This window comes from Blennius ocellaris (assembly GCF_963422515.1).
Source record: "Blennius ocellaris genome assembly, chromosome: 15".
Classification (NCBI taxonomy): domain Eukaryota; kingdom Metazoa; phylum Chordata; class Actinopteri; order Blenniiformes; family Blenniidae; genus Blennius; species Blennius ocellaris.
In genome coordinates, this window is record NC_137664.1 from 26,018,910 (window position 1) to 26,040,665 (window position 21,756).

General features: G+C 44.5%; 1 protein-coding gene across 1 annotated transcript in view; it reads right to left on the bottom strand.

The window, feature by feature from the left end:
* slc25a25b (solute carrier family 25 member 25b) overlaps positions 1–21,756 on the bottom strand; it is a gene marked incomplete at its 3' end in the record, with an annotated part of 43,123 nt that overhangs the window by 5,738 nt on the left and 15,629 nt on the right. Inside the window, exons 4-9 of the mRNA XM_080509577.1 lie at positions 21,313–21,424; positions 14,843–15,001; positions 14,609–14,761; positions 14,421–14,528; positions 6,492–6,659; positions 6,265–6,415 (exon numbers count right to left, since the gene is read on the bottom strand). Coding sequence (XP_080365703.1) covers positions 6,265–6,415; positions 6,492–6,659; positions 14,421–14,528; positions 14,609–14,761; positions 14,843–15,001; positions 21,313–21,424 — 851 coding nt within the window. The remainder of the gene's footprint in view (positions 1–6,264; positions 6,416–6,491; positions 6,660–14,420; positions 14,529–14,608; positions 14,762–14,842; positions 15,002–21,312; positions 21,425–21,756) is intronic.

The window sequence follows — 21,756 nt, forward strand, 5'->3', positions numbered from 1 at the left end:
GGGAGATTTAAAGGCATATTTAGACGTTCGGCGCTCAAGAGCAAGATAGTGGTGTGATTGTCATTGGTGTGTCATATATCATTCGAAAGGGGGAAAAATAATGCTAAATACTGGTGTATTTTAATAGAATTATTTCAGGGACCCTTTAACGACTTTCGCCCCGTTGCACGAACATCGACCGTCATGAAGTGCTTGGAGCGGGTGGTGAAGGACCACATCACCTCCATACCGCCCCATCATATGACCCGTTCCAGTTTGCGTACCAGCCAAACCGCTCCACTGAGGATGTCATCTCCACTGCTCTCCACCTCAGCCTGGAGCACCTGGAGGACAAGAACACGCACGGAACATGCTGTTCCTGGATTTCAGCTCCGCTTTTAACACCATCATCCCCCAGGACCTGGTACGCAAATTGGGCCCTGTGGGCCTCAACACCCCCCTGTGTAACTGGCTGCTGGACTTCCTCACCGACAGAACCCAGTGTGTCCGTGTGGGCAACAACACCTCCAGTGTCGTCTCACTGAGCACCGGCTCCCCACAGGGCGGTGTCCTCAACCCTCTGCTGTTCACCCTGATCACCCACCACTGTCCCAGGCAGAATTCCAACCACATCCTGAAGTATGCAGACGACACTACAGTTGTGGGCCTCATTCGGGACAACAGAGAGGAGGTGCAACATCTGGTGGACTGGTGTAAGGCAAACAACCTGCTCCTGAACATCGACAAGACAAAAGAGCTCATCATCGACTTCAGGAGATCCCGACCCAGTCACACACCACTCATCAACGACACAGCGGTTGAGGTCGTCAGCAGCACCAAGTTCCTGGGGGTTCACATCACATCACATCACATCACATCACATCACATCACATCACATCACATCACATCACAGATGACCTCAGCTGGACACTTCACACCACGTCCCTGGTGAAGAAAGCCCAGCAGCGCCTGCACTTGTACCCCTCCCCCCTCCCATCCTCTCCACCTTCTACAGAGGAACCATGGAGAGCCTGCTGACCGTCGGCATCTCCATCTGGTCCCCATCTAGTTCCCAAACTGCTAGGCCTCAGACTGGAAGTGTCTGCAGCGTGTGGTGAGGACAGGGAGAAGATCATTGGGACCCCACTACCACCCATCAAGGACATTGCAGACACAGGCTGCCTCACCAGAGCTCAGCGGATCCTTTCTGACCACCCCCACCCATCATGGACCGTTCACCCTCCTGGCCTCCGCTGCAGAACAAACAGCCTGAAGAACAGCTTCTTTCCCGGCCATCAGACTTCTAAATGCCAAATAACAGTATAACATCATACTGTGCAATATCACACTGTGCAATTATTCAATTTTAATCTATCCATTTCTCATCCTGCTCGTTTATTTATCGTTCATATGCACCTTATTTTAATTGTTTGACTGTTTGCACTACTTTTTAAATATATTTAAATACGTTTTTTATTAATGCCTTTTTTACCGGTTGCTAAGCAACGACATTTCGTTGCCAGTTCCTCACTGTGTGATGTACTGGGCAATGACAATAAAGACAGTCTAAGTCTAAGTCTAAAGATGTTAATGGCACAGAAAAAAAGGGGAACTGAAAATTAAAACAGATTTAAAAACTTGAACATAAAATATGAAGATAGATAAATGATCACAAAATAAAGGTAAAACTGATATAAAATACATTGTATGGCAAAACCCAGGTTGAGCTGAAAATAAATCACAAGTGGTAACTTGTTAATATAAATTCTATAACTACAAATAACCTCAAGTGACGATCAACATTTGATTCCAGTTTAACTTGTGTAGTTTTTAAAAAAATTTATCAGACTGATGAAAGTACACAACAGTTCAGCTCCACATCTCATAATAACATGATCTCACCATATTCAATCAAACAGTATGTACATAAAACTTAAACTTGTGTCATATTAAGATAACATAACATTTCTAAGTAGTAAATGAGGGGGTGGAATTAAGGTCTCGGAATGGAAAGTGTTTTTGGGAGCTCCGACTCAACACTGCGGGAGCTAATGCTAGCACTACACACACGTCGGGACCTGCCACCAATGAAGACGTCCTGACAGCCATTAACAGGCGAAGCAGCACAGTCGACACTCACTGAGCTGAATGACGCAATTTACAGCTTCAAAGTGTCATTATCCGAGGTGAGTGACCCTGTATCTTCAACTGAAGCCACAGCTGAATTGCATGGTAAGTGAACTGAGGAACTGGAGAAGCAGCTTAGAAGCCCAATGCACTCAGCAACTCACTTAGCTGGACGGCCTTGAGGCGCGTTCACGGATCTGCATCGTCGGGATACGAGAGAAAGCAGAGAACGGTCGGCCAATGGAGTTCGTCACCAAGTTGCTGCCCAAACTGCTGGGAGAAGATAACGTCGATAAGCCCACCGGAGCCTCGGCCTGGCTCAGGACAGGCGCGCAACATTGATTTTTTGTGTGTGTATGTGAAAATATATATGTATAATGTTTGAGAATATGGGGTAATGGTTCAGTTAACAGATATTTTGCTAAAAACTTTCACATTGGGTTGAGCGATAGGTGGATGGAGAGCGATGCTGCTTATGTGTCCTCTGGAGGACAGCAGGGACGAGCTTTAGCTTTAAGGTGGGGGTATGGAGACATCTCTCCTGACTTTGTTCTGTTCGGCTTAGAAATGGGGAGGGTTTTCTGTGTTTTGGGGAGGGGGTTGTTAATGCACATCTGTTTGGTATAATATTTTAAAGGTGATATCACAGTTATGCAGCAACAGAATGTTTAGAGGTGTACAGATGTATGTCAAGTGATCCACATAGATACAACAATGGAGAGGTTAACCTCGTCAGCTGGAATAAATAGCCTTTTAAAAGAGGTAAACTATAAGCACATCTCCATTCACTGAAGGCTGATATTTGTTTTCTTCAGGGAACCCACATTAAGAAATCGGTTGCCAAGGTTCTCTGTCCCAAATGGGCTTCTAAATTATATCAGTTAAACTTTAGCACAAAAACAAGAGGTGTAGCAATCTTAATAAAAAAAAGAACTTAAGATTTATTCACACCCAAAGAATTGCAGATCAAAGAGGAATATATGTACTAGTCAGTGGGATGCTAAATTCTATAATGGTGATACTGGTCAATGTGTACGGGCCCAATTTTGATGATCCCATTGTTTTTACAGAATCTTTTTGACATAATGCCAGATCTTCTGGGCTCTAGCATCATTATTGGGGGTAGTTCAACTTGGTCTTTGACTCCGTTTTAAAAAGAGAGAGCCCCAAAAACAGTTCACTTAAAAGTTGAGGGATTTAAAAAATGAATGCAATCCCATAATTTAGTTGATATGTGGAGGCTTCTTTATCCAACCAAAAGAGATTACTCTTGTTTTTATGAAGTACACAAGTCCTACTCCAGGATAGATTATTTTCTGTTGGATTCCAAGTAATGAGCATCAGTATCAAGCTGTGCTTATCGCAATATACTTTCATCAAACCAGGCCCCTGTGTCTTTGAATCTCAAATTGAATGATTAAAGACCTGTCCATTACGCCTTCAAGTAGGGGACAGGTCTCTGACTGTTGTCTCGGCCAATGCACCGAACAGTAGTTCAGAGTACCCAACCTTCTTGGAGTCCCTGGGAGGGGTGCTGGATAGTGCCTCAACTGGGGACTCCATTGTTCTCCTGGGGGACTTCAACGCCCACGTGGGCAATGACAGTGAGACTTGGAAGGGGGTGATTGGGAGGAACGGCCTCCCCGATCTGAACCCGAGTGGTGTTCTGTTATTGGACTTCTGTGCAAAAAGAAGTCCAATAACAGAACAGAAGATATTGTCCATAACGAACACCATGTTGGAGCACAGGGGTGTCCATAAGTGCACGTGGCACCAGGACACCCTAGGCCGGAGGTCAATGATAGACTTTGTGGTCGTGTCATCTGATCTCTGGCCGTGTGTCTTGGACACTCGGGTAAAGAGAGGGGCAGAGCTGTCAACTGATCACCACCTGGTGGTGAGTTGAATGCGCTGGACTGGTAGGAGGCCGGATAGACTCGACAGGCCCAAACATGTTATGAGGGTCTGCTGGGAACATCTGGCCGAGCCCTCCGTCCTCGCAGTTTTCAACTCCCACCTCCGGGAGAGCTTCTCACAGATCCCGAGGGAGGCTGGAGACATTGAGTCCGAGTGGACCATGTTCACTCGAACATTGAATGACTAGATTATTACTGAATCAGTAACATTTAAAGAGCTGCTTTACCCCTGAGGTCTCTTCTCTTGCTCAAATATGCACAGCGCCCCCTGGTGTATTACAATTACAGCTCAATCAGACAAACTTGAGTGGCCTGTGACGTCACTCTCCCAGCCGAAAGTCGAATTGAATTGTGATCCTTTTTTGCGGGGTGGACATGAAAACGAAAAAGCATTTCCCTCTTTAAGTTTTCTTTTGAGTTCTGCCATAAAATGTGAAACCTCAATAAAGAAATGAAAATGCAGTTTGAATGAACTATTACTAATTTCATTTCTGAGTCAGATAATACAGCTATATCCTTTAAATGAAAGATAATTTTTTGTAATGCACTTTAATTTTCTAATTTGACATTTCACTACTACTGTAAAGATTTGTAAATAACTTTCTGGGTGTATGCTGTCGGGGTATCACGTTAATGTTTGTTTCCGTCTTTCGTCCTGTAAAAACAGACAAAACACTGCAATATCTTATGTACGGTCATAAACATAATCTTTCTCTTTATGCAGATGACATTCTCTTATATGTCTCCAATCAGTAAACGTTGGTAACTCCCCTCTTGTCGTCCATTGACAATTTTGGCAGTTTCTCCAGCTTCTCAATTAATTGGGAGAGAGTGAACTGATGCCTATCTCTCCAGGGATAGAGCCTGCTTATCTACAGTATATCCCTTTTAAGATAGTCGATAGCAATTTTTCATATTTGGGTGTGACTATAACAGAAAACCCAGAAGATCTTCGACTAAATTGGCAGACCAAAGTTGAGCAACTAAAGCAAAATATAGATTTTTGGAAAACTCTCCCATTCTCTACTGCGGGAAGGATCAATGCAATTAAAATGGTGGTATTACCACGCTTCCTTCACCTATGTCAATCTATCCCATGCTTTATTAAGTGCATCTTATTTTAAACAATTAGATTCAATTATTACGCCTTTTCTATGGGGCTACAAAATGTTAGAATTTCCAAAAAACACTTGTTCAAATCAAAGATGACAGGTGGATTGTCCTTATCAAGTTTCAAACTGTACTAAATATTTTGGCGTGGTTAGAAGAAAGGTCTCCTGTCATCTGCTAATTCTTGTCCATCCTGGTTAATTCAGGAACATCTGCAGTGTCATAATACGTCTTTCCCCGCCCTCCTTAATAGTCCCATTAAAGTCAACAAACACTATTATAAACAACACTATAAGAATATGTAAGCAGATAAAAAAACCACCTAAAATGTCCAGTGGTTTACTGGGATGCTCCTATATGTGAGAACCACTCCTTTATTCCAGGCCTTAAGATGCTAATCCTGTTGGGTTTACCAAGCAACTGCTAGGCCAGAAGAGCAGAGGCCACCTCATATGTTGGAAAGAGGAGACTGACATTCACCCGGAGTACAACAACGGTGACACTTCACGAGAGGAAGTGATCAGCCCACCATCTCCGACCACTAACTTCAACACCAATGACCCCAGCTTGAAAGAAGTGGAAGATGTGGCCAAGGCTGGCGGAGCCTGTTCAACACCTGGTCCCAGTGGAGGACCATATCTGGTGTACAGGAGGCTATGAAAGGTCCTGAGGGTGATCTGGAGGACAGGAAAGGTTGCCCATGCCCAAGTGATATATGATTATAATTAGTAGTATATAGAATATTAGTAAGTATCCCATTGCTGTCTGGACTGTGGTACTGTTGCTTCCTTGATGTGCTGTGTTCGAGGGGTGTGAGGGAGGATGGTTGGGGTTGTGTTTTTCTTTTGTTTTTTCTTGTTTGTTCTTTTTTGTGTGAAAACATGTATTTTGGGGGGAAAAAGTAGGAAATGAAATGTGAGTTCTGTGAGTTCAGTGAGATTCTTTTTCCATTCACAGACATCACTGTGTTAAATTGTATGTGTATATATATATATATATATATATATATATATATATATATATATATATATATATATATATATATATATATATATATATATATGTGCGTGTGCGTGTGCGTGTGCTCTCTGGTTACTGTGTCTTCTGTACAACACTATAAGCACAGTTTCACCTTGTGCCTGCATCCTGGTCCTGATGAGAGCCAGCGGGTAACTGGCCAGCTGACCACACGTGCTGGAGGTTGTCCCACATGCCAAAAGGACAAAGACTCCGGGGTCGGCGCTGTCTGTGGCAAAGCGCTGAAGCCATGAGTTCTTCAGAGTCTGACAGATGACGGGAGAGGATGATATCACAACAATCAGATGGGATCCCAGTGGGTTTTCAGACGGAGGAACTCACCTCGTAGACGGCCAGGTCAATGCCGGCATATGGAATGATTCCCAGCATGTTGGGAGCGTAGCCCTTGTAGAAAGCAGCTGCTCCCTCCTTGTGGAGGATCCGCTTGGCACAGTCCACGATGCCCGAGTACTGACCCGTCCTCCTCAAGGCTAACCGGGTCTTCAGGACCTGTGAGAAAAGAAGTGACGTCACTCCCCATAGCAGAGACCAAACCTCCAGGCTGAGTCCAGAGGACTAACAGCGCCTGATGAAGCTGTGCGTTACTCTTCATATTGAAGTATGTGGAATAAAGCTCATTTCCATTACCCTGCTGACAGTGAGTCTGCGTTTAAAGCCTGTTTCCCCCAGAACAGATTGTCACGCTAGGTTCTATGGAGGGCTGACTGTGCAAACATTTATTAAATACACCATTAAATAACTAATTAACTGTCATTAATTCATTAAAATATGAATTCATTTTATGTAAAAATGCTACTTTTCTAAAAAGTTCAACAAACATCAGGTGAACTATAGAACCATTGAAAAGGAAGCACTGCCTTTGAGGTCTACTTTGGTTCTAGTTCTCAGACTGCAGGTTTTCACAGACCAAATGAAAAACTCTAACTTGAGACTCATGCGTTGGATCCTTTTTCTGCAAGATTTCCATTTACAGTTTAGACATAAAAAGGGTATAGAAAATGTGTTGGCAGACGCTCTGTCTCGATCCTCTATAAATTAAAAACCCTAAGAGGGGTACTTAATTCTTGGGCAAGGGGGTGTTATGACTGCGGCCGTATTTGTGTGTTTTCAGTGTCCCGTGTCATTCTCCAGGTCAATCAACCATGTAAATAGGGCTGTGCCGTCGCTACGACCTGATTGGCCAAACTGAGGAAGTACCCCAGGTTCATAAGGAGGAAGGATGACGTTGCCAGGTGGCAGAGCCTGGATCAGAGGGGTGGAGCCATCTTTCATTCTGCCAAACAGTCACAGTGCATTGTGTGTGTGTTCGGCTTTGTTTACACGACAGTGTTTCACGTGACAACACTCTGTTCAAAAAAGGGAGTGTGTTTCCACTGCAGCAGTAGACACAGAGACAATGGTGTAGTTAGTAAGCAGGGCCACAGGGCGGCGCTGTTGATTGATTTTATAATGAAACCAGACAACAATACACTATAAACAAGAAGAAAATGGAGAGAAGCCGACACCAGCATGGACTGGAGACGCTCCGGATGCCATCAGGGGAGAGTGTCAACTATAAAACTACTGATATGGAGGATAAAACTAGAACACTGACCTGAAGCCATACCACTGTGGGTCGCCATGTTTGTTTACAAGGGATGGAAGGGGAAGGGAGGGGAGATGTGCAGTAACAGGCTCTGTAGCCTCCAGCAGTCTCTGCAGGAGGGAATAGTGGCTGTGAAACCATCTTTACACCTTGGGAGCCGGATTCAAAACTTCACATTCAGTGCATCCGCACACTGGTGTCGTGGAAACGGACCACCTAAAAGTGGAGAAAGTTTTCTGGAGAGACTCGTAATCGTTGTTGAGTAAATGGGGCCTCAGTGAGCTGTAACTTTTTCTTGTTTCTTTTGTTTGTTAGGTAAGTTTGACCCCTGACAGAATGAGGTGATTTTTGGTTTGTTGTTTTTTTTATAGTAGAGCTCACTCTTAGATTACTTTGTTAAGGATTCCTGATTTGCTTGTTGTACAGAAGAGCACATGGTAAATAAATTCACTATTGCACTGAGAAGTAGTTTGTGGCAATTCTATGTTGCGCTCCAGTAGCTCTTAGGCTGCGGTGTCACACACATAGAATTATTTCACTACTTAATTGATTATTTCATTACTTAAATGTGCCAAAATTAAATAAATAAATACACCATTAAATAATCATTGATTAATGAAAATTAGAACTAAATATATAAATGTCATTAAATGTTTCATTAATTAAATAAAATATGAATTAATTTTATGTACAAACTAGTACAGTCAAAAATAATCTCTCTCTCTCTCTCTCTCTCTCTCTCTCTCTCTCTCTCTCTCTCTCTCCTCTCTCTCTCTCTCTCTCTCTCTCTCTCTCTCTCTCTCTCTCTCTCTCTCTCTCTCTCTCTCTCTCTCTCTCTCTCTCTCTCTCTCTCTCTCTCTCTCTCTCTCTCTCTCTCTCTCTCTCTCTCTCTCTCTCTCTCTCTCTCTCTCTCTCAGTGTGATGCAAAGCTAAGAGGACGTTATAAAAACAGTGCGGTCAATCGTTTATTCTGACAGCAATGACAGTTCACCTGTCAAACAAACCCCCCTAATAGTGGCAAACTCCTCCTTAGCGATCGCCAATTTTGCCGCATCCAGTCAGCGAGGGCGAGCAAAACCCGGCGGCCCATTGTCCCCAGCCGTGGGGATATAATGTTCCACTCCGTGTTTGACGATGGCGGCTGAAATAGTGGGGACTGTCAGTTCTGGAAACTCCGCCAGGAGCCGCTGGTACACATCCCCCGAAGCCAAGATATTAGCGAGGGACACTGCTTCTCCTTTCCCCAAAGTGCAGGAGGAGGAGGAGAATGAGACGGCGTCCACCAGGCGGCGATTCACCATGTCCACTAAGAGTCCGTGTGCACACAGAGAATCTGCTCCCAGGATGGGCACGAACACAGCAGCCATCACAAAATCCCATCCCAACTGACGGCCATTAAAACACACATTCACGAACCTGGTGCCAAATGTGCGGATGGAAGTCCCGTTCGCAGCATCCAGAGGCGGCCCTTTACCACCGCTCGCCACGTTGGTGGAGGAGGCGGGGCTGATGCCATGCTGGGCGCCGGTATCCACGAGGAAGCGCCTCCCGGATACAGTGTCTTTAATGAAGAGCAGCGTTCCGATGTCCCCGGCGCTCATGGCTGCTAACGAGCGCCGGGTCTGCGTTTCCCTGCACAGAGAAGGAGCAGGGCGGCGTGCAGCGCTTGGCTCTGCTCCCGAACCGCCGGTGAAAAAAAACACAGCTGGTTGTCATTCTTGCGCCGATCCGTAATCGTCCCGACAGCAAACTGCGCTTCCCTCCTCCGGCCGGTGTTCCGGTGGCTCCGGCAGGACTGCATGCACTCCGTACTGCCGTGATGCCAGCAGGATCTTGTCTGCCTCTTCCAGCCCCCAATAATCCTTTGTGAGCACGAGTGGAGAACTCGCCAGAGCCATGCGTACTGGAGCTGGGAGTTGATGTAGAAACAGGTGGATGAACAGGAACTCCGTGTCCCCCCGATCCCCGCAGCGCCAACATGTTCTCCATCAGCTCCGTGGGTTTACTGTCTCCCAAGCCGTTGAGAGACAGGAGACGCTCAGCTCGCTCGGGGTCGACAGCTGGAACAGCCGCAGGAGCAGAATTCTGAGGGCGGCGTACTTCCCTTGCACCGGTGGGTCCTGAAGCAGCCCCATCAGGTCCCGAAGCAGCCCCATCACTCAGCTGCCGAAGCAGCCCCGTCACTCGGCGGGTCCCGAAGCAGCCCCGTCACTCGGCGGGTCCCGAAGCAGCCTCGTCACTCGGCCGGTCCCGAAGCAGCCCCGTCACTCGGCGGGTCCCGAAGCAGCCCCGTCACTCGGCGGGTCCCGAAGCAGCCCCGTCACTCGGCGGGTCCCGAAGCAGCCCCGTCACTCGGCGGGTCCTGAAGCAGCCCCATCAGGTCCTGAAGCAGCCCCATCAGGTCCTGAAGCAGCCCCATCAGGTCCCGAAGCAGCCCCATCACTCGGTGGGTGGTGGAAGAGTCCAGAGCTGCGACGACGTGGAAATACTTGGTGTCGTCGGCCGTGACTCCCCGGAGGTGGAACTGAGCCTCGATGTGCTGGAACCACGGTTCCGGATGATGTGGACAAAACTCCGGTAGTTTGACCACCGTGCCATACACCACGGGCGCTCCGGCCGCCGCGCCACCGGGGATTGTACTGCTGCTTGCTTCGGTCGACATGTTCACATGTCAGGGTCACCAATGTGGAGGCGGAGAAAGATGAGATGGACGAAGGAGTCGAGTCGCTTTCTTTTATTTCCTCCAACAGTACTGACAGTTCACCTGTCAATAACCAACCACCCTGTGTCACCGCACTTCCCCTTATAACTCCTCCCACTACCAACACCACACTACATCACCGACACACCCACTGCATTCTGTTTGGGAGAACCTCCCCCTCAGGTGCACACCACAAGTCAAGATTTATTTTTTTTCTGAGGTAAAAAAAGAGAAGAACATTTTCATGGCACTCCAGAAAAAGTCGAAAATCAAAGTCGAGATTTGTTTTTCCACAGAGACGTCGGTTCATCCCTCATCATTTGCCCGTGGATGCGAAATGACATTAAATCACTTAATTCGCACTATGTAGGTTTGCTTACTGCTTATGGACATGTGATTATACACAATATGTCCTTGATTAATATTAACCCATTTAATAAGCACCCCGGGATCCGTCTCTCTGTCAAGTGAAGAAGTCAATCTACTTTTGATCCCAGGCAAGCATCACATTGCAACTCTTCTCATCCGCCATTACCATGAAGCAGTAAAGCATCAAGGAAGACACTTTACTGAGGGAGCTGTGAGAGCCAATGGCTCATCACCCATATAGTGGGGGCCAAAAGATGTATCTGCAGTATCATTCCCAGATGTGTGACTTGCAGGAGGCTCAGAGGTAGAGTGGAGCAGCAAATCATGGCAGACTTGCCTGCTGAACGCTTACAGACTGACCCCCCCATTTTCTTATGTTGGCCTTGACGTGTTTGGACCATGTGAGGTGATTGCAAGAGGAGGACAAGCCAACAGTACGAGATGGGCAGTTCTGTTTACGTGCATGTCAACTAGAGCAGTTCACATCGAGGGGATTGAAACCATGAGCTCCTCCAGTTTCATCAATGCACTTCGCCGATTCTTTGCAATCAGAGGCCCTGCTAAGCAGCTGAGGTCCGACTGCGGGACAAACTTCATTGGTGCTTCCCAAGAAGTGAAACTGGATCCTCCTGAGCCTGGTGAAATGAGTGTGAGTGACTCCTTACTTGATCAGAGATGTTCCTGGGTGTTTAACCCTCCCTACTCATCTCACATGGGTGGTACATGGGAGCGTATGATAGGCACTGCACGGCGCATTCGTGACTCAATGCTTTTACAAGCAGAACACTCAAAACTGACAACGTTGATGGCCGAGGTTACAGCTATCATTAATGTAAGACCTTTGGTGCCAGTCTCCTCTGACCCAGAAGCTCCGCTGATCTTAACCCCGTCAACACTCCTCACTCAAAAATTGGTGCAGTTGCACCTCCCCCTGGAGACTTCAACAAGCCAGACATGATCAGACATCAGTGGAAGAGGGTTCAAGTTCTAGCAGACACGTTCTGGGCCCGATGGCAGAAACAATACCTCAATACCCTACAAGGTCGTCAAAAATGGCGGTTAACCAGGCCAAACCTGAAGGAAGGGGACATTGTTGTTTTAAAGGACAAACAACTGAAAAGAAATGCATGGCCGCCCGGAGTCATAGCAAAGGTTCTCCCGAGCAAAGATGGACTTGTCAGAAAGGTGGAGGTCAAGGTTACTCGTCACAAGAGCTCTCAGACTTTCTCAAGACCAATTTCTCAGTGTATCCTTCTGTTGTCTCCGGGTGCAAGAGACTAGTTGTTAATATGTTCTGTAAATAGCTTATTGTGGCATTTTTTAAATAATGCCAGGCGGGGAGTGTGTTGTAACTGCTGATTTATTTGATTGTTCCGCCAGACCTCTAGGGGGCAGAATCATATCAGTTACACTCAGTTACTCTGTTACTCAGCAGTTGAGCAGACACGCACATTCTCCCAGCTTCCATAGCTTTAATGCTAATCACCTTTCTACGTCCTACAATTTGTAGTGGCAAAATAAGTAAGTAAACAATGTTGTTTGAGTGTTTATTTCCAGTTGTTGCATGTTTGCAGTGTTGTGACTGTCGTTCTCCTGGTAAATTGTAGTGTAATGATGGCTTGAGGCCTCCAGCTTATTCATTAATGTAGTTTACTTTCTAACATATGTGATACATTAGAAGCAATCTGTGCTGTTATTGACAAAGGTATTCCTGTGTTTTTGTGTGTGCATTTCAGTTTCACACTTCTTTGTATTAAATCCGTTCAACTTCAACACTGGCCTGTTCCTTGGAGGATGTGGTACGAGGAAGAGTTTAGCTGGCTGTGAATCCCAGAATAGGACAGGAGTCACGCTGGGTGTAACAGTACAGGCGCCGTATTATGATGTCATAATTGCGAGACGGAGTGAGAGGGGTGGGGCTGAGCAGAGGTAGAGGGGGCGGGGCTGAGCAGAGGGAGAGGGGGCGGGGCTGAGTAGAGGGAGAGGAGAGGGGTGGGGCTGAGCAGAGGGAGAGGGGTGGGGGTGAGCAAAGGGAGAGGGGTGGGGCTGAGCAGAGGGAGAGGGGTGTCCCAAATCTAAGGGCTGAAACTGCCTTTGCCCTTGTTTTTGAGGCGGAGGGCTAAGGGGTAGGCGGAGGGGTACAAAAGAGAATTGGGATTGGGCCTAACACACACACACACACACACACACACACACACACACACACACACACACACACACACACACACACACACACACACACACACACACACACACACACACACACACACACACACACACACACACACACACACACACACACACACACACTTTCTTTGTACATAGTGTTTGCTGTTTAGTAGTAGTCAACTTTCAATGCAATTTCATTGTACTTGTTACAATGACAAAGACGATTCTGATTCTTATTTCTGAATTAATACATTTTTGTTAGGAAACGTCTGTTAGCGAAATTGACTGATTCCTGGTAATTATTGTATATTTATTGTTGACAATTCACTGGTTTGTAACAGTCTGTGCTTGAATCTCACACCTTCCTTGTTATTTAAGATTGTTATATTCCGCACAGGAACATTAACTAATTTAAATACCTTTTTACAAACAGGACTGATATTTGGTATTAGCTATTTCCAGTTTAGCTGGTGGTGCCCCAATTTCATTATTATTTGATAAATAACCAATTTATTCAAATTAATAATTTTTCATTAATAAATTATTTTTGATCATTTATTAACTTTTGAGTAAATACTCAATTACTCTAGGAGTTGTTAATGAGTAAATGACCGTTTACTTCCATTAATAATTTAAATTTTTCATAAATTACTTCCAGTAATCTATTACTTTCAGTAATTTGTTATGCTAATAACCAACCATAAATCCCAACACTCTCACAGATCTTATTCAAGTTCCACATGGCTGACATGTTCGTTGATGTTTTCAGCTGCACGCCTGTGCAGTGTGAAGGAAAGGGGGAGGGGTTTTTGTAATTGGCAATGCAAGGTATTTGATCAGTACACGCCGAACACATACTTTTCCACGGAGATTGGCCGATAATTATTGGTAGCCGATTGATCAGAGCACCACGACATTTAATGAATTATTTAATGACACATTTATATATTTAATTCCAATTTTAATTAATGACACATTTAATCAATTATTTAATGGTGTATTTAATTATTTAAGCTTGGCAAAGTCATCCTCCATAATGTTCAAGGCTAAATATTAAAATGTGTCGTCAGTCGCAGGACAGGGAATCTGCACACACACAATCAGTCCAGAGCACCAATAAACCAGGCAGTGCGTTAACACAAACCAACAGTGGCCCAGAAAGGCCAGTGCAATGCAGAAACCAGGACACAAAAGCAAAGCAGACAAGAAAAGAGCAGCAGGACTAAAGTGAGTATTGTTTGTGTTTAGTGGCTTTTATACTGCTTGTCGTGGCTTTTATAGTGTGGAGCAGTTTTTACATTGTGTGTAGTGGCTTTTGCATTTGTGTAGTGTTGTTTTGGCTGTGTTCTTTGTGTTTTTGCATTGTATTGACCCTTGTGAGCCACCGTAGAGTCCTGATTATAGCATTAATTACATCCATTCTCACCTCCATGGGGTAGATGCTGCTCTGAGCGATGGCTCCAGCCAGAGAACCAGCCAGCAGCCTCTCAGCGATGCCCAGCGTCTCCTGGTTGCTTCCAACCAACCGTTTGATCTGTCATAAAAGAGGCATTATATCAACACTCATCAGCATGCAGGAGACACGGAGCAGTTGGCAGCTGAGTTTAGGTTTACCTGCTCGTAGGCCATGAACTTAATGGCAGACTCTGGGGCAATTTTGAGAACATTGATACCGTTTCCTCGCCACAGAGACCTTACCCCTCCCTCCCGGATCATTTGGCTGAAGCCTCCCGCGATGCGCATGCTGTTGCTCTTGGAGGCGTGTACCTGAGAGCAGGATGGACAGGAAGTGCTTTAATCCCCTTTTTTCACCTGTTTGTCACACCTCTACACCCACCAGTGTTTCACCTGCATGAGCACTTTGAGCCTGTCCAGTGGAGCAGTGCAAGTTCGAGACACAGCACCAGCTCCTCCACCGGCCACTAGGTGTCGCCACAACATGCCGGTCTTCCTCTCCTCTGCAGTGAACTCATCAGGAACCAAAAGACTCTCACCCACATCAAAGATCTGTGAAATACACATTGATCCAGCATGGTGATCAATCACACAGCTGAAGGTCCAGCAACATGAAGGCCAAAGAAAAAACCTCCAGAAGCTCAAACACGCAGACGATCTCTGATCGGCTCACATCTATAGAAAACAGGCAGCTGTTTCTTTCAGGCTTAGAGGTACCGTATTAGTTCAACAAACAACGCAATAAGAAGACAATGTGTGACTTTGAAATTTAGCGACACTGTCAAAAGATTATATTTTAGATTATTTTGGGACGCCAACATGGATGCCACAAAGCTTCTAAGTTTTATCATTTGTTCAATCACAGTTTGAGTGGTGAATCATCAAACATTGAACTTTTTTGGCAAAGGGAACTAAAGACAGAGTATAAAAATGAGAAACGGCTAATAATTCTATCAGATAGTGGCAAATATGTAAAGGAGGCCAGAAGTAAATTCATACAGTATAAGCTGTTACATAGATATTACCATACTCCTACCAGACTGCACAGAAGGAAACGAATGGCTTTGGGAATATTCTCTGGTTACACCTGTTTGGACTGGAGTCTTGGAGGTTTTAAGTGCCAGATAGCAAAAGGCATTGATTCAACGTTGGATTTTGGTCAGATTGGTTATTTTTGGTTGAGGTTGAAAAAGCGATGTTGTTTCAATGTTTAATTACAGTTACTATTTCAACAATTGAAGAATTGTCATTGATTTGACATTGTTTAGATGTTGCATTTTCAATGTTGAATATCTCTACATTGATGTGACATGGTTTCAATGTGGGCTGCTGATACTTTTTATTATTGTTATTACTTATGGCTTAAAAGGCCGAGAAATGACACTGAGACAAATGGAGGACAGATTCTGATGACTGTGACTCACCAGGTATAACTGACATGAATTTAATGTCCAGAAGTGCCTTAAAATCAAGGTCAACTTTCACAAGGTTGAACTTTGATATGGTATACTTTTGCAAATCTTGCAATTATTCTACTCAAATTAGAGTATCATTATATTTTTGTATTGCGCATTGCATCATAGTCATAAGGAGCTGTATACTTCATCCGTATTTGATGAGATGTGTCAACACAACCATATGCATTGGAAAATCTATAGCGGCTTATGGCTTTGAGTGATACATTCATTTAATATAGACTGTATAATTAACATATTATGATATGCCATGTATTTGATCCATATTCCAGAAACAAAATGTGTGATTAGATATGGCCATATCTATTTTGAAGTTCGTCAGTATGTTCGGCCGGCTTAATAGAACATACTGACGAACTTCAAAATGTTTACTGTATACAATATTTTGTCTTCATGTCACATAGTGGGTTCGTATTTGACCAGATATGGTGCATATCAACAAAAATATGCTTTAGGGACGTCCATAGTCTAGACCGAATCCAAAAACAGATATTTAGGGATTCTGAATATTTTCACCCATACGGAACACCAAATCAAAATATTATTCATATCATTTTATAATATATTTTCTTCATGATGTGGTTTATATTTGACCATTTGCTGGCAATGAAAATGTCATGAGATCAAGGCAGTAGCAGTTTTAGGCAGCTGCTCCACCTACTGAGGCGCCTGCACACCTCAGAGCATCTGGTATATGGCCTCCATGAGGACCACAAACTAGACATTTGGTGTCAAATCATTTGTCCTGTAAAATTGTTCAGTTCAAAGATTCAACACACACACACACACACACACACACACACACACACACACACACACACACACACACACACACACACACACACACACACACACACACACACACACACACACACACACACACACACACACACACACACACACGCACACACACACACACACACACACACGGGTTCACATTGTGCTTCGCAGACGGCTGGAAACTGTCTGGAGATTGCAGCTTAATGTCGCCGCCCCGCGATGTTCATTATCGTGAGAACGCACGTGATCTCGTCATGCGCGCTTTGCATTGTGGGTAGAATCAGGTGTGGTCGCTGCGGGAGAAGAGGTCTCATTGCTGCGAAGGAATTGTTGCGCGCGGTCACAGCATCATTTCGGAAGGTAAGAGGATATTTCATTGTCAGCATTTCAGCATAATAATTGTCTTGAGTCACCGTGTAACATTAAGGTTAAATACGTGACATGAGCGTATTTGCTTGCAAAGTTTTATTGCCCGGTTTCATAAAAAAAAAAAAAAGGTAGGAGCGATGTGCTGTTCGCCAGCTAGCTAAACTCGCCCTCGTAACGTAAATCGTAGAAACTCAAACGTTATATGCGGTCGACAACTGTCCCAACTGCTAACGAACACTGTGGTCCCGGTGTCCGGAGAGTTCCGGTGGGAAAGTCGGGTGGGGGGGGCAACGCCATGGCCATGTAGACGAGCATTGCGGTGTGTTAAGCCACGTGGCTTGACACACCGCAATGCTGGTCTGCATGGCCATGGCGTAGGCCGCGGGTGGTTCATGATGGCCATGCTCCACTCTGGACTCACTTCGTTTCATAACATGAACGGAAATATCCCCACTTCTGTCGCCCAGTGTTCTCCATATTTCCTAAAGTAGTTTGGGTTTCATTGTAGGAGTTTAGCCGTCTGGGTATCTTTATTGGCTTTTAATTTGTGATTGTTCTGACGGGAAGACGGAGGATCCATGCGCAGTCGGCAGCTCAGGCCATGCGGCCCTACTTTGTTGGAGCACGTGGGAAGAAGGGTGTAGGGCCACACTTTGCACGGCCTAAAGTGCGGCCCTACTTTGTTAGTGCACGTGCAGCCAAATGTTTGACCGCATGGCCTGAGCTGCCGGCTGTGATGGATCCTCCATCTTGAGCAATGCAAAGTGAGTCCAGAATGGGGCCATCAGCATGAACCACCCGCGACCTGCATGAAGTCAGCAGACGAGGCAGCGAATATGTTAAGGCTTTTAAGCTGCTCTGTCAGCAGTGTCATGTATATATACACATGGACATACAAATATAAAATATGTATATGTGTTCATATTTGTTTTCCTCTCTTCACAGTTTTACAAGAGGACTCCTGTACATTAAACTTGGCCAAGTAATAGCAGCACCTTTCATACCATATTGTTCGAACCTGTTTTATTATTTGCTTTACATATAGTGAATGTATTTTTAGATTTATTCTGATTAGAACTTGTAGCTTTTAACATTAGGTGTTTGAAGTCATTTTTAGAAAAAATCAGCTCTAAATTGGTTAGGATGACCTCTTATTGGTCTAAAAGACGTAGAGTCATTAAAGCTCTAAGGGAGGTGGAGGCAGAAATCCTTGAGGAATATGAGGAAGCTCTGAATAATCAAAGGGAAGATGTATACCCCTCTGTACATAGGGCACCTCCCATCACAATCTCACACGATGCACCAACAACATCCCATGTACCCTTGGAAAATGATATTGACGGCAGTGCAGTTGTCAATGGTTTTGAACTGGATTATGTACACATGGAAATTGATCATACAGATGGCAGTGTAGCTGGAAAGAAAGTTGAACCAGATCGTATGCAAATGGAAGATTATCTTGCATATGATAGTAATGATGATGACTCTTCTGACTCTGACAGTGATGGTGAGCATCCGCCTAGTCCAGATCTGCTCATAAGTAGTCTAAGATATTGGGCAACATCCTACTCAATCAGTCTGGTTGCTTTGTCTGCTCTGCTGTCCATCTTAAAGATATTTCACCCTAAGCTCCCTAAAGATGCAAGAACTCTGCTTCGAACACAATCTCATGTTGCAACCACTCAAATACAAGGTGGCGAATACGATCACTTTGGGTTGGTGCAAGGAATAATTTCACGGTTGAAATGTCTGAGTTCACCAGTTAACCTCACAACTCTTACTTTGCAATTCAACATAGATGGCCTCCCTCTCATTAGAAGTTCAAGACTTCAATTCTGGCCTATACTTGCAATCCTGAAATGTGATTACACTAAGTCCCCATTTATTGTAGGTATATTTAGTGGTCTATGCAAGCCAAAGTGTGTAGCTGAGTATTTGAAGATGTTTGTTAATGACCTTACAAATGTACTGGCTAATGGCATTGTTTATAATGGTAAGCTATTGAGTGTACAGGTTTCCTCATTTGTGTGTGATGCTCCTGCCAGAGCCTTTGTTAAGAATATTAAGTCACATAATGGTTATTCAGGGTGCGACAAGTGTGATCAAGAGGGTGTGTGGATGAACAACAAAATGACATATCCTGAAACTAATGTCAGGCTGAGGACCCTCCAAGTTATATTTGACTGCCCACCCCATCTCCAAATAGGTTCTATGGACCCCCTGAAGCAAAGACTTGAGTTACAAATGTATACCTTAAAAATACACACGTTCAAAGTTTTTCACAAACTTTCAATAGTTTTCAAAAATAGCAGATCTACAAGCTCACAGCTTGGTACTCTGCTGTCTGTAAGTTCATATATCTGCTATTTTTCATACTTAAAGCATAAAATAGTGTTCAACATGGTTAAAATGATGGTGACAGAGAAGTTCGGTCTAAATGGGTCATGTTCCTCTGTCATGCTCAGTTAGTCTAGTCGTTCTGTATTTGATGTGATTAATCGGTAGGCAGGTTTCTGAACTGTCCAATGCTCTTGAGACAGATTAGACATAAATGGTGGCATTTTTTGTACGAGCATTAGTGTGGATATATTATATGAAGGTGAGGTGGTCCTTTACGGTTGCCTGAAAATCAGTAGCACGTAAAAGGTCACTGGACATTTGTCACATTTGAATGGAGCGTGCATTGCTGCTTTTATAACAAGTACCGTGTTTCCTTCTTTCTTTCTCCCAGCGACTGCTCGTCAGTTTGACCGGAGGCTGACTGAAAAGCAGTACGAGGGTGCAATGCAGAAGTGGCTGCGCTATGCACCTGAGAGGAGTGGTGGCGTGGCAAGGAATGAGAGGCCACAGAGCTGACATGTTCCATGGGGACTACAAGCTGATGTTCGCCCCCTTGTCTCTGCACCCCTACCCCATGTTGAGTTGTCCTTTTTTTTCCACAACTGTGGATTTTTGGTTTTAATAAAACTCATTTTACTGATATCCTCTGCACCTGAGTCCTGCTTCCAGTCCCAGCCTGACAGCAAGTAAAGCAACTGTTCTCAACCTTGGTTTCCTTAAAAAAAAAAAAAAAAAATTTAATCTGCAAGCACACGAGTTTGTGGGGGGTTGGTCAGAATGTGCATGTCTGTGTGTGTGTGAGGATGTTTTGTGGAATGTGTCTTTGTCTGTCAGGTGTGGGAGCGCTCCGGCTTTACGTCTGAATAAATTCCACTCTAAGCATCTCACCCTGTGTCTCACTTCATCTTTCCAAACCTCCGGCCGTCACTGAGGAGCTGAAATGATCCACTACACCCATCAAATATAATCTGTCTGGAGCCACAAAGCCTGTTCAACATTTAACATCAAGTCAGCAGGGCTCATTAAGTTAATGAATTATTTAGTTAAACTTAAAGTGTAGCATCGGTTGAATTTATGGAATTGAAGAGATGCTGAAATTTTATTACTTATTAACTTGCAATTTCGACTTTCAGTTATTTTACTTCCAATGTTAGTGTTAGGTGGGTTTTAGCTAGTTCAATACATGAATAAAACTACCTTTTTTTCATGCCACGAAATAGATTTTCAAATCAACACCAGAAAGTGCACGCTATTATGTATAAGGTAAAACTTTATGGTATTAAAAATTAAACATACATAATTTACATAATAACTGCAAAGACTTTAGGACATTTTATCCTGAAACATTTTATGCCACAATGCTAAATTACAAAGTACAGTGTGTTTAATTGACTGTTAGTTTTTAACCTTTGTCGGAGTCCATTTCTGTAATGACGGTTATTTCAATAAGTGTCAAATATCTATGTAACAAAAAGAAAAAGGAACCCTGTGATAGATTCTATATCTATTCTATATCTTCCATTTCCACTGGTATATCTATCATCCAAACTGTTTGCACAACAAGCAGAGTATGTGTGTGTGTGTGTATCATAATAATAAGAATAATAAGAATAATGCATTGGTTTTATACAGCGCTTTTTTTGGCACTCAAAGACGCTTTATATTGCATTATTGGTTCATTCAATACTCAGTGGTGGTAAAATGCATAGGGAGCTGCAGCTGTCCTGGAGCAGACCACCACCAAGCACTCTCTCTCTGCGACCTTCCCATGGGGGGGACTGCTCTGTGTGTGTGTGTGTGTGTGTGTGTGTGTGTGTGTGTGTGTGTGTGTGTGTGTGTGTGTGTGTGTGTGTGTGTGTGTGTGTGTGTGTGTGTGTGTGTGTGTGTGTGTGTGTGTACCGTGGAGTGTTTCCAGTGCAGGATGATCTCAGGGACGTTGCCTGCTGGATGGAGGAGGTGGTAGTCCCGCCACTCGGTCCAGTCGATGGTCATGGTGCCATTCTTATCCATACTGGTCACAGAGGGGAAGCGACAGTCACATGGCTGAAAGGCAGTAAAGTTGTGTGGTGCAGGCCTGCCTCAGCTTTGACATGTGTCCATGGCAACGACTCTTTAACCACCGTAGCCATACCATGCAGGTTTGTTTTCATTGTGACGAAGCTGCTTTTAATCCTGAAACCTGACTGTCCAGCAGTGTGTGGTTACAGACACACAGGTTTATGTGCAGTTGTGATGGAGAGTAAAGGATCGTCATGACAACACCACAAGCGCATGAAGACAAACAACGTGGGGCTGTAGTGTAGCGGCGGATATACTTCTACATCATGCGTGACTTTAAGCACC